At 37.5% G+C, this 12,780-nt stretch overlaps 1 protein-coding gene across 4 annotated transcripts in view; it reads right to left on the bottom strand.

Moving 5' to 3' along the window:
• Positions 1-5,368: 5,368 nt before the first annotated feature.
• FAM210A (family with sequence similarity 210 member A) overlaps positions 5,369-12,780 on the bottom strand; it is a 28,987-nt gene continuing 21,575 nt past the window's right edge. For all 4 annotated transcript variants that reach the window (XM_053902342.1, XM_019433877.2, XM_053902341.1 and 1 more), the window contains 2 exons: positions 11,633-11,744; positions 5,369-7,589 (listed from right to left, as the gene is read on the bottom strand). In XM_053902342.1, coding sequence (XP_053758317.1) covers positions 7,356-7,589; positions 11,633-11,744 — 346 coding nt within the window. In that variant the 3' untranslated portion in view covers positions 5,369-7,355. The remainder of the gene's footprint in view (positions 7,590-11,632; positions 11,745-12,780) is intronic.

Genomic DNA, 12,780 nt, shown 5'->3' with positions numbered 1-12,780 from the left:
AGGATGTACTACACAACCTGATGACTGCAGCTAACCCCGCCCTATGATAAGTTTTTAAGAGTGTTGTCTCTCATCACTTTGTTTTTTCTTTTTATTCTGTCCATATGAGATGATGAATGTTAACTAAACCTATTGTGGGGAGCATTTCACAATATATACAAATCAAACCATCATGCAGTACACCTTATAGAGTGATGCATATCAATTATTTCTCAATAAAACTGGAGAAAAATAGTCACTGATTTTAATGCTCTGGCAACTAGTACAATGTAGGTTTGAAGTATCCAATGTCAAGATAAAAACTAAATCACCAGCCCTAAAATTTCCTTCCCATAGGTTTTATGTAAAACACATGTTTCTCCCTACATTATTATAGACATATACAGATTTTCTGGTTAATGAACCACATTGCAGGGCAGGGAACAGGGTGTGTGTGTCTCTTATAGTCTTAGAAACAAAATGTGGAAACCCCAGGAGAGAATAGTTTGGTGCTCTCCATTTCTCACTCTGATGTTTCTTTCTCCATGGGCTAGTCTCTGCCTGCCAGTGTTTCAGCCAAACACAGCAACAGAGGCAGTGAGGCCAGATGTGGCAACCTGCCCAGTGCTCTGCATTCTGACAGAGGGGCTGCTGCCCATGAACAAGAGCATATCTGGTTCTCACCACCTTTGCTGTTCAGCTGTGAAGGATGCATGTGTGCTATGTGAGTGACGGAAGGACACAAGGCAAATATAGCACAGCAAGTTTTAGACTATCAGGTCCACTAATGTCTGAACACGTCTCTCTGCACAGAAAGTATATAACAAGACAACACTATGAAGAATACAGCTTTTCTCTGCAACACCATTTGCATAACCGCTCACTGGTGTATGATGTGCCAGGGTTTATATTTGGTCATTTTCCTGGGACTCAGTAAAGCCAACCTCTGTCCTTTGGTGAAACCTGTTCTTAATGAGGGATATACTGAACTTATCAGTGCTAAAAATTTCCACAAATGCCAGCTTATGATCGCTTCAGATATTCCAGTGATAGGCCCCCAAGTAAATGGAAAATTCCAATCTGAGCTGGCTCTAAGTATGCAACAGATACAGGCTCAGACATCATGACCACTAATGCAACCCTCCACACAGGAACAAAAGGAAAAAGCAAACTCCCTTTTACCAAGGGGATAATGTGGGATTTCCTAAGGTCAAATCCTCTTTGGATATATGAAATATTAAATGTGCAGATGTATAAAGACTAGATCTAATTACCGAAGTTTTGATTACTTGCTCTCCAGTATGGATTTAGGTGTTTGAAATTAGCTACTAACTGCTTTGCCAAAGTCAACCTGGATAGCAATAAGATGCCAGCATTGCCTGGCCCTGGGCAAATCTTCCTGTGTCACATGCTGAGGGAAATGAAACTGGAGCACAAGAAAAGAAGCAATGTTTCTTTTCTGTAACCAAATATGAAATAATGGAATAGCTACTCTTTCCCCTTACTGCTACTTTAAAGAGAGAAGGATGAAAATAGTAGACTGAAAGAATTAAAGAAAAATTATAAAGTTAAAAGCCAAAAGAAGATGGAAGGCATCAGCAGAAGAGAGGGTAAAGAATGTTAATAAATGAGCTTTAGCTTCAAAAATACAAAAAATTTCAAAAGACCCAAAGCATGGACTTGCTTTATTTTCATGCCTGGCACAAAACTAAATAAACTGAAAGTTGGGATCTGAATTCCAGACCCAGCTCTCCTGTGCCTTTCTTCAATTAAAAAATACTGGTTTCAGGGTGCCTGGGTGGCTCAGTTGGTTGGGCGGCTAACTTTGGCTCAGGTCATGATCTGACGGTCCGTGAGTCCATGGGTTTGAGCCCTGCATCGGGCTCTGTGCTGACAGCTGAGAGCCTGGAGCCTGCTTTGAGTCCTGTGTCTCCGTCTCTCTCTGCACCTCCCCCACTCGCTCTCTCTCTCTCTCTCTCTCTCAAAAATAAACATTAAAAAACTAAAAAAATACTGTTTTCAGTTCTAAAATGACCCACTAAAAGCAAAATTCTAATAAACTTCGCTGCAAGCCTTGGTTACATGACTCGAAAAACTCCTATTAATCTAAAATGCTTCCAAAATAGTGCAGTTACTTAATGATCTAGATTTCTCAATGAAAGCTGCATTAGGTTTTGTGGACAAAAGTGTTTGATGATATTTCAACTTTTTTGGGACACTATTAAACTTGTCCCTTATTTCTGAACCAAAAGAAGTAATAACTTTAATTATGACACACCATATCCTGCATCCTCTTTAACGGCCGAATAAAAAGTGCGTGTTGATGGAACACCATGGCAACCAAGCCCTGTAATTCTATCTCCAGAGGTAACTGAAGGGCAGTCAGAGCCACGGGTATTTGAAGACTTCACAGACCTCGCTTTTAGCACCCTTTGCATAAGGGAGAACAAAAGCAGCCACTATTCTTAGAAAAGTAAAAGCAATGATGACAATTAAGTCACCACATTAAGCATCCAAAGAAAATACTGACTCATATTCAATAAAACGCAAACTAATTAAAACATGCTTCAATCAATCATTATAGAATTTCAAATCTACTACTTAGAGGTTCATAAAAAGTAATAGCTAAAATATTTGTGTACATTGAGAAAATGCTATATGATTCTTTAAAAAATGTAATTTAAGGAGCTAAAACATCTAATTGGCAAAAGGGAAGATAGAGATTTGCCATAATTTCCTATGTCACATGCTTAGAGTAACATTTAAGGAATTATCAAAATAGAGTAAAAGGCTTTCACCATGTATTTGATTAAAAAGTCAGGGAACTGGAAGTTTACTGTCCCACTCTTCCTGAAACCTGGGCCATGTGGACCTGCCCACTAGAGACAGACAGGGAAAACTGGCCTTCACCACATGGAAAATCAGGCAAGGTCATGTGCACACTCGCTGTTTCCTTTTTCACTTCAAAGAGAGTTTTCTAACATTTAAACTGATCAAAACTCAAAACATAAAAAGCTGGACAGAGGGAGAGGGAAGGAAAGAAGAAAGCAAGCTCTACGCAATCCGCACTTTCAGGAAGAATGAAGATACATTCTGGCAGCATGTGGAACATCTTTTAACAGTCCTGTAACTTCTGCTCTCATAGACCATGCTGTTCCAGAGAAAACACAATGTGAAAAGCGCTCTTTTGTCTTATTCTCCATGAGTACTCCCATCTGTGAAGAGAAACTACATGCTCTGAGAATGACTCTTTGGCTGCCTGTGCACTTCCCCATCATGGCTGTCCAATCAAGCCATCAGAATAAAGATCAGGCTCAACATTATATTCTGCCCTGAAGGTTTCTGAAATCAAGATGCATTCTTTCTACTAAGAAAATCATACTTATCAAAATAGCCAGATAATTGCCACAAGATAATTATGATCTGTAATTATTATTGTTGGTGATTGTCAATGATGCATAGGGAAGAATACAGCTTGATTTTCAAAGCCTAACCCCGAAGAAGCATGACAATCAAAAACTTGTTTTGACTAGTTAAAATGAACCAATGTGACACAGAAGTCACAAAAGAAAAATCTCACAGAGGGAAAAATATATCCAATTGGCCTGACTCAGCTTTTCTCAAATATAAGTTACAAGTTCAAACTGTAGGAGGAGCTTTCAAGAATCAAAAGGCTAGGCCAAAACTCATGGCTGAAGATAGGTTCTGGAAAGGAGTGGGACCCCTAGGCCATTCAAGTCTCTAAGGGAGAAGGATGAAGTCTGGACTCTGCTGTACCTTTAGGTACATGCGGCAAAATCTTGTGGAATCTCATTGAATGCCATCTTGATACTACATGACATACAGATGGACAACAGAGACTGGACAAAGGTCATATTTGCAGTGAATAATTAAAAGTACCCACCTCCAGTTCTATAGATTTCTGGTTCAAGTTGTTCAATTCCAAGGCAGCAGAGAGGCTCATACTCTATTTGAAAGCTCCCGTGCTACTTCAGCGCTAGGCCAATATGATTTGATGCATTTTGACTGTGACATGGATAAAGTCAATGTAGTAAGCTTTTAATACAGCAAAATATTTCAAACTAACTTTGGTAACATTTGATTAAATGTTTTACCTTAGGCCCTATAGAGACCCAATTTTGAAAATCTCAAATAAATGAAGATTCCCATTTCAAAAGATGAACTGTAGCCAACAGAAGAAATGTGTCTACCATGAAAAAAAAGTATTTTTCAGAAATGTATATCTCACAAATACATTTTACAAAAATGAGATTTCAAAAATATCAGGAAAGATGCACTCGCTTTTTCTGCCTTATTTGTTAAAATCACTTCCTGTCCATTTCATCATCATCCCCATATTCTACCATACAGTGGCCTTGTTTATAATGCCTGAATGGATTAAGAAATCTTGAACCCACTGGCCTGAACCCAGTGGGAAGAAGACAGGATAAAGCTAGATGTGTCTAATACTTGCTTCTTTCCTCCCAAGACACCTTCAGCCCAAACTATTAAGATCTTTCAAATTCCTGCAATTACCTTCTAAGATCACTGAAGTAGGACAGCCTATAGTTCCATTTCATCCTGGAGCATAAAGACTACAGTGGGGTCTTTTATTTGTAAATAAATGGGGGTATATTCTGTAACAAAAAAATAAACCAAAGATTACATTTGAAGGCATAATTTTATTACATTCACTACTGGGAGAAAGGTAATCTCAATGTATGCATTCTTTCTCTACTTCGTTGAAATCTAAATAGTACACTGTTGTATGCAAAAGGTTGTTTCAGTAAAAGATAGTTTTGGTACTTTAAAAGGCTGGTTTTGCTATTATTCTTGAAAAAACTAAGTCTCTTGCCTGACCTATTTTTCATGTCCTTTGTTAATTTGCTGAGCAAACCCTTTTCATCCACTTTATATATAAAGTATGTAAGTTAAATCTCAGTCATAGCTCCCTCTTTATCCTGTCAACATATCTTAAAGACAGATATGCATATCAGACTTGGGGTGCTGCTCTGCCTCACTGCTCACAGAAAGTAGGGGCAAATTAATCCAAAGTACAAAGTTGACTGTAAATGAAATGGAGTTTACTATATATAGCAAACTGTATACATTTACTGCGTATGTACACACACACATACACATATATATGTGTGTGTGTATGTGTGTGTATATATATATATATATATATATATATATATATATATCGGTAATTTATTTAACTTGATGCACATTACTATATTCTGTTAGCGTGCTATTAATATTCAAAACATTTACAAGTATCTCCTTTTAAGCTATTTGTAGCTTCCCTTAAAGACTAGGTTAGCAATATGGTAGCAACAGCATTTGATAGGATACAAATATTCCTGATGATAAATAATGACAAAAAAACTCATATTTCATATAATATTTTACTAAACAATTTCAAAGTACTCATCAGTATCTCACTTTCTATAACTGGATAAACACAATAATGAAACTGGAGGGCAACAAAATTCAAATGGATTGAACAAAAAGTGGATAGTCAGGAAAAGCAAATCTTAGTCTCAGGATTATTGACTTCTAAGAATCCCAAATTTACCCCTATTGGAAAATATGCCCTGTGCAATGTGAAAAATAAAAGTAATTTGTTTTAGAAAAGTTTCATATTAGATTTTAAAACAAGGCATAGTCTCAAGTGGTTAAAAAAAAATAAGAAATTTGTTAATAGCATTTAATATCTTCAAAATATGATTAATTAGCAAGCTAAAACATGTAAACTGTGTTTAGATTTGAATATGTGCTGTCAATCTGAAATCATGGGTTCCATTGTGTATCAGGAGACCAAACTGTTCTGCCTGAATAAAAGTGTGTGTGGTAACGCAACAGTGGCCCCCTCGCTGCTCCACCCTGCCTCCCCCACAAAAAAGGAAAGATTCTAAACACAGCATATTAACTTACAAAATGTTCCAATACAATGATTAGATGTATCATATGTAAGCCTTTTTTCCTTTAACTTATTCTCCAAATTTGGCCAAACTAAATATTTAATACATAAATCCTGCCCCATAGCAGTGATCCGCACAGGATTGTTTCTTGTAATCCCTTTGATATTCTCTTGCCTTATCATATCACTCAAAACAATGATGGTCTAGAAAGAGGTTCTGAATATCAACTCAAGGGTTAGAGTTTAAGTAAAAGCAGTTAGAGCAAAAGGAAACAGACACACACATCCTCAAACGCACTCAATCAGGGCAACTCTCCTGACAATGGCTGAATTTCATTCCAAACAGATTAATTTAATGATAGCTTTGCTATTAAAACAATTTTCAAGTAAAATGCTCAAGCATATTTCAATATAAGGAAAAAAGGATATTTCACTAAAAGGGAAAAAGCAGTTTAAAAGCAATTTAAAAATTTACTCCACAATGAAATGAACATGAACTCTGAAACAAAGACACAGAGAGAGTGTTGGCCTGTGGAGACAAAGGCCTGCCACGTGGCAGGGGGAGTGACTCAGCTCTGGGACAACCTAATGGCACTTTCCTTCCTCCCACACCTGTATCTGCTTGAGAACCACAAACTTGAGTCATGGCTTAAGAATATTTGATTTCAACAATAAACTTAAGGTAGTATTATTTTCACTTTTCCTCTGAAAGATTAGTTGAGAGAGAACACAAATGACTCACAGTAGAGATTTATGCTCTAGGTATGTATATGGCCATATATATTTGTTTTAAAAATTTTGATTATGACAAGCTTCAGGTAAAAATCATTTTCAAAGGTTCAATTTTTCATTTACATATAACCAATACATCCTATTTACACATGTATGACTCCATTTTTATTCAACTTCCTTCATATAAAGTGTACATTTTAACTGGTGTGTAACTGTTATATACTGTTTTTACAGAAACACTAAACATCCTCTTATTCACTAGCAGTTTTGATAATAGTTTTGTCTCCACATTGAGAAATGAATATAGTTAAAAGCTCAATGTATAACATAAAGATGAAAACCCAGTGTTAACATCCTGTCTAGGGCCACATCAGGTATTCAAGGAGTCAACTGCCCCAATTGCATATATTATAGTTGCAACAAAACACAAAGCAAATATGATTCTTAAGACCCTGAAAAAGAGATCTGACTTATGAGATATTAACCACTGCTTAATGGTATTGATGTTCATTCTAACCTGGGTTCATTTTTTTTTTTCCCCAAAAGAACACTGATTTTTCTAGTAATATTTAACCTTAAAAAGGTATCTTAGGTCTTTAACCCTCAGAGAACTGGTATATTTTGGTAGCTAATCAAAAAAATAATCAGGAACATGTATCTTTGCGCAGTCTCCAAAGGGTTAAAGTGCAGAAATTGTCTGTCACTTGTTATATAAGGCACCCTATTCCACTTTTTTCTTAAAAGAAACTTTTTCTTTGGTTTCCTGTAATTTTTCAGTGAGTCTATCCTTTGTTTCTTCCATTTTCTCTGTGAGAAGCTCCTTGGTCTCTTCCATCCTGTCCTGCAGATACTCCTTAACAGGAGGTGGTGTTGACATGTAGCCCCGACTACGCAAATACTTCACAGTAAAGGAGGTTCCTCCCAAAGTCACGGTATATCGGGCAGGTGTTGCGATCTGAGGAGAAAACACAGGCAGATCAACAGCCAATCATGATTATCGTCTTAAGCAAAAACAATTTGAAATTAAAATTCTTACTAATAGCCAAACAGCATAAATTACTTTATTGCTTGATCAGGCCAACATAGTTACAGCACACATGGTTTACCCTCCTAACAAGGGATGCTTCTTCTGTAAATGCATTTCACAAATATCTGTCACTTAGGCACTGACCCAAAGATTACAGAATATTTTTTTTAATGTTTATTTTTTTAATTTTTGATAGAGTATGAGCAGGTAAGGGGCAGAGAGGGAGGGAAACACAGAATCTGAAGCAGGCTCCAGGCTCTGAGCTGTCAGCACAGAGCCTGACAGAAGGCTCAAGCGAACGAACCACAAGACCATGACCTGAGTCAAAGTCAGACACTTAACCAACTGAGCCACCCAGGCGCCCCAAGGACTACAGAGTATTTACAATAGAAGCACTGGGGCCTATAACCATGTGCTAGTGAACATGGGGACATGCTCATTGGGATATGAGGAAGATGGCTCAGGATCACTACGAACAACAAACATGCAAATGCTTCTGTTCCTTAAAAACCCTGCCAATCTATAGACTGTGTATCTAGAACTAAACCAGAACCAAACTACTTCAAATGGGCGAGAGGCAAACATGAGCCAAATGTTTATTCTTTACTGAATTTAGTTTAGTTTCACTTCCAAATCCCTTTGACTTTTCCAGGCCTTATGCTACTTTCTCATTACAACCCACCCTGGGTCTGGAATCCTAACTGGGAACTTCCAGGAAGCCAAAAAAAGTAGTTGGTACATATGTTGCAGACACACACAGGTTTAACTCTGACCAGAGATTTAAGGACTAAAGCTAAAAAGCAGACAAACTGGTCAAAGAGCAACACAAAAGTGGAGAGAGTCTATATCACATTCTGAGGCTTCCGTGTCAAAATTCAGTACCAAAACTCTTTGAAGGAGCCACCTCTGTTCTCTACCTCCAACTTCCCTCTTCATTCTCTCTTGAACTTACTCTAACCGAGCGTTCACCCTCCACCTCTCATCATAGTCACTGTAGAGGCCTGTGAACCATTAGAGGCAATGGAGATAGCCCCCTGCCCCCATCTACTCCTTGGAGCATGCCCTCACCTGGCTGCCACGCCCTCACTTCCCTGGTTTCCTTCAGCTTCAGAGGCTGCCACTTTCCAGTCCTACCTGTCCATTCCTCCTCCCGTTGCCTACCTCTGAGCACTATGGGGCAGCATTCAGTCCCTGCACTCCTTTTCTCTGCCTCGCTCACTCCCTTGGCAGTCTTTTCCAGTTTCATGTCTGTAGTGCCATCTATACATTAATGATTCTTAGATTTCCAGACCGAGCCTTTTCCCTAAATTCCAGTATATACAACCTCCTACTCATTTCTGCCTGCACATCTAATAGGATCTCAAAATATCATTTATTCAAAACTGATCTCATGATGTTCAATGGTCCCACCCCAAACCTGCTCCTCTTAAAGCTGTCTGCATCTCAGGAAATGGCAACTCTATTCTTAAGTTGCTCAAGCCAAACATCTATAAGACAGTTTCGACTCCTTTCTCTTGCATAATTTACATTCAACCATTAAAAAATTCCATCAGCTCCACCTTCAAAACATATCTAGAATCCACCTACTACTTAGTGCCTCTCCTGCTACCACCTGGGTCCTAGCCTCTATCAGCTCTTACACACACCACTGCAATAAACCCTCCTTTGCTAGGTCTCTGGGCTTCTGCACTTGCCCTGCTATATATACAGACAATACAGCAGCCAAAATGATTTTGTTAAAACACAAGTCAGATGCTCAAAATTGCCCAGTGACTTTCCATCTCCTCTGAGTAAAAGCCAGAGTGGCCTGTAAGGCCTCTGTTGCCTCTCTACTGTTCACTCATCCCAGCCACACTGGCTTCCTCCCTGTTCCCTCAAATACGCAAGGTATCCTGCAGCCTCAGGACTTTGCACTTGGCTTTCTCCTCCTTGAATGCTCTTCTCCCATACAGCTGCCTGATTACTCCCTCACCTTCTGGCAACCATCCCTCTGAAAAAAACAAAAACAAAACCAAAAACCAGAAACAAACCCCAAAAACAAACACATCCTCTCTTGCTGGTTTGTTCTCTCTTCTGAGCATTTACCATCATCTAAACACTGTGTGTGTGTGTGTGTGTGTGTGTGTGTGTGTGTGTGTGTGTGTGTGAACTTTACTTTCTTTGCTTAACTGCCTCCCACTATTAGAATGTAAGTTCCATGAAGGCATGTACTTTGTGCCATTTTATCGAATTAGTTATTCCCAGTACCTAGAATGGCACTTGGCACACAGTAGGGGCTCAAAAAATTTTTGTCAATTCAAACAAAGGTGCATTTTCAGGACAGTGCTAGCGGGCTGACAAGTGTGTCACAGTCAGTACCAGAAGGTCACACACAGGTTGTTTTTCTCCTCTTTGCCACACCTCTTTTTGGGGCTTTGCTTTATTGAAGCAATAAATCTCAGTCTTTGTTACTCCACCTGAGAAACTGTGGGTTACAGAAAATACCCAGGAGAATCCCCTGCACATTTCCCACCTCAGAGGGACAGTGAGAGGGAAGAAACACTGCTGATACTAACCTAACTACACGTACAAGTTCATGTTTCAAATCCCAACCTACAAACATGTACTGAGCACTAATGTGCCGACAAAGCACAATACCAGGCATAGCAAAAACAAAGAGAAAGAAGAAATGACTCTGAATTCCCATTCTAGGCTCTTAAAATCAAATAGAGAAACCAAACATTAAAAAAACAAAAACAAAAAAACCCTAACACTAGACCAGGATATGAACACACATAATATGGGAGCACAGGATAAGGAGCTATTATAATTAAGGAAATGATAATCATACCCATTATAACTAGAAACTTGATAATTTATGAATTTAATAAATTTCAATGTTGAAAAACTCAGCAATTAAATGTTAAACCTCTGGTCAAAATTACAATAAAAAAGGAAATCTCCCAAGATTTCAGAGGATTTTAATGAAGATGACAGAACAAAACAATGATACTTATACTACTATAAAACCATAATTCTAAGCATTTTTATACAACAGAATTAAAGTAACATCTAGCTTCCAAATGTTTTCTACTTGTTTTCTTTCTTAGAATGAAGACATACAGAACTTCTTAACTGTCAACTGAGAAAAATTAGATTAATATGGCTAATTTCCACAATTCACAATGAATCTCCTTTTCTAAAATAAAGACCAATAGATATAGAAACTCTGTTTATAAAGATGTCATTGTCTCAAATCCAGAGAACAGGTATTAAAAACTGTAAACTTCTAAAATTAAATATATGTAATGCTACTAAGTCTAAGGTTTATCCCATAAAACAATTTGAACTAAAAACTATTATTTTACTTATTAAGAAGAACTATTATAAACTGTAAAAATAAATGCTAAATATCACTAAAAGTCAGGTGGCATGTGGATCTCTGAATAAGGAAAATTAATATACTGTAAGTGGGAGAAATGTCAAAAAGATGACTTCTGGAAATTTGTTTCACATTTGTGTGATCACAACAGGTTAGGAATGATCTACCTATTTTCAAGGCACTTCTTCCTAAACCATCATTTTATTTATACTTAAAATTTTTATTTTTAATTAAAAAAAATTTTTTTTAATCTTTATTTATTTTTGAGAGAGACAGACAGCATGTGAGCAGGAGAAGAGCAGAGAGAGAGGTAGACACAGAATCGGAAGCAGACTCCAGACTCTGAGCTGTCAGCACAGAGCCTGACGCAGGGCTTGAACTCGCGAACTGTGAGATCATGACCTGAGCCGGTCAGACACTCAACTGACTGAGCCACCCAGGCGCCCCATACTTAAAAATTTGAAACTTAAAAAACATTTTAAACTGTAGCCATTAGACATACATGAAATTTGGTATTTTAAGTTACAAAAGAACTAATATGGAGTTTTATGAGGAACTGAGCAGGTCATTGGTTAAGTGTAAAGAGCAACTGATTTACAACTGTACTTACCTTAAACAAGGCATATGCTGTTAGGGCATTTCCACTCTGGGAATTTTTCAGAATGTTTACTACACTGTCAGGTAACCCAATGAGTTCTAGAAAAGGAACGACATTCACTCCTCTAAGAAAGAAACAAAGTAATTTAGATATATGTACACACAAACTTAACGGGATAAATATTTTCAAAAAATTTTCTGAAAACACCAAAACCAAATTTTGTTTAAAAGTCACCTCTGCATTATCGAGCACTGTGATTTCACTCTATAAGAACATGTACAGAACATTGGTATTGTACCGTATCTGTTTGCGGCTTCTGCTTTGCTTCTGCACATGGTCATCCCTAATTACCACATTAAAAAAAATAGAAGGATCTAGCTGAGTTAAATTAATTGCTTTATGTGATCTAAAAGGAAATAAAGGACCAGAATTATTTACCTGGTCTTAGTTTCCTCAATCAAATACCACTTTCTCAGAAAGCTCCAATTCAAACTTCAAGACCTAAGCTTTTCACCTCTAAAATTTTATGTCAGGTTATACTATTATTGTAAAAGCAATACTACAGTATCACTTGTGTTATTATGCAAAGAAGAAATAATTCTATGGGTATTCTAAAAGGATGCCTCTATTCTATTAGCAGGCTTAAAAGGCAGGTGAAGAAGCAATTACCATAAATTACAACACATTTTTGGAGGGAGGGACAGAAGGCAAAGTCTCTAATATGAACTGTTAAGCTCTAATTTATTTTTAGTTTCCCTGATTATCAACATTTCGCATACTGGTGTGTGCTCTTTCACACTCTTGCTCTATCACTGTGTGTTGTTTTACAGACATTGTGACCCTTGACTCCTAAATCAGAACAAGGTTCTTGTTCTGTGCTTTCCTACATGCACATAATTATCACATTCAGGAAATGTAACATATAACATGAGTATATAATGACACACAATATATTATTTAATATTAAAATTTCCTGAATTGTCCCAGCATATCCTTTAAATCACTATCTTGTCATTTCTCTCTGGTCTCCTTTTCTCTAGAAGTACTCCCCAGAACTTTTTGTTGAAGAGGGCAGGATAGTTTTTGACACGGAGATTTTTGAAGCATCCAGGCCTGTTGCATGGGAGAATATCCCTCAATTTGGATTTGTCTGATTTTTT

This window comes from Panthera pardus, unplaced genomic scaffold, assembly GCF_024362965.1.
Source record: "Panthera pardus isolate Hobbes unplaced genomic scaffold, ASM2436296v1 HiC_scaffold_15, whole genome shotgun sequence".
In the NCBI taxonomy this organism is placed as follows: domain Eukaryota; kingdom Metazoa; phylum Chordata; class Mammalia; order Carnivora; family Felidae; genus Panthera; species Panthera pardus.
Note: the sequence above shows the minus strand (reverse complement) of the source record. Positions and strands in the feature narration are given on the sequence as shown.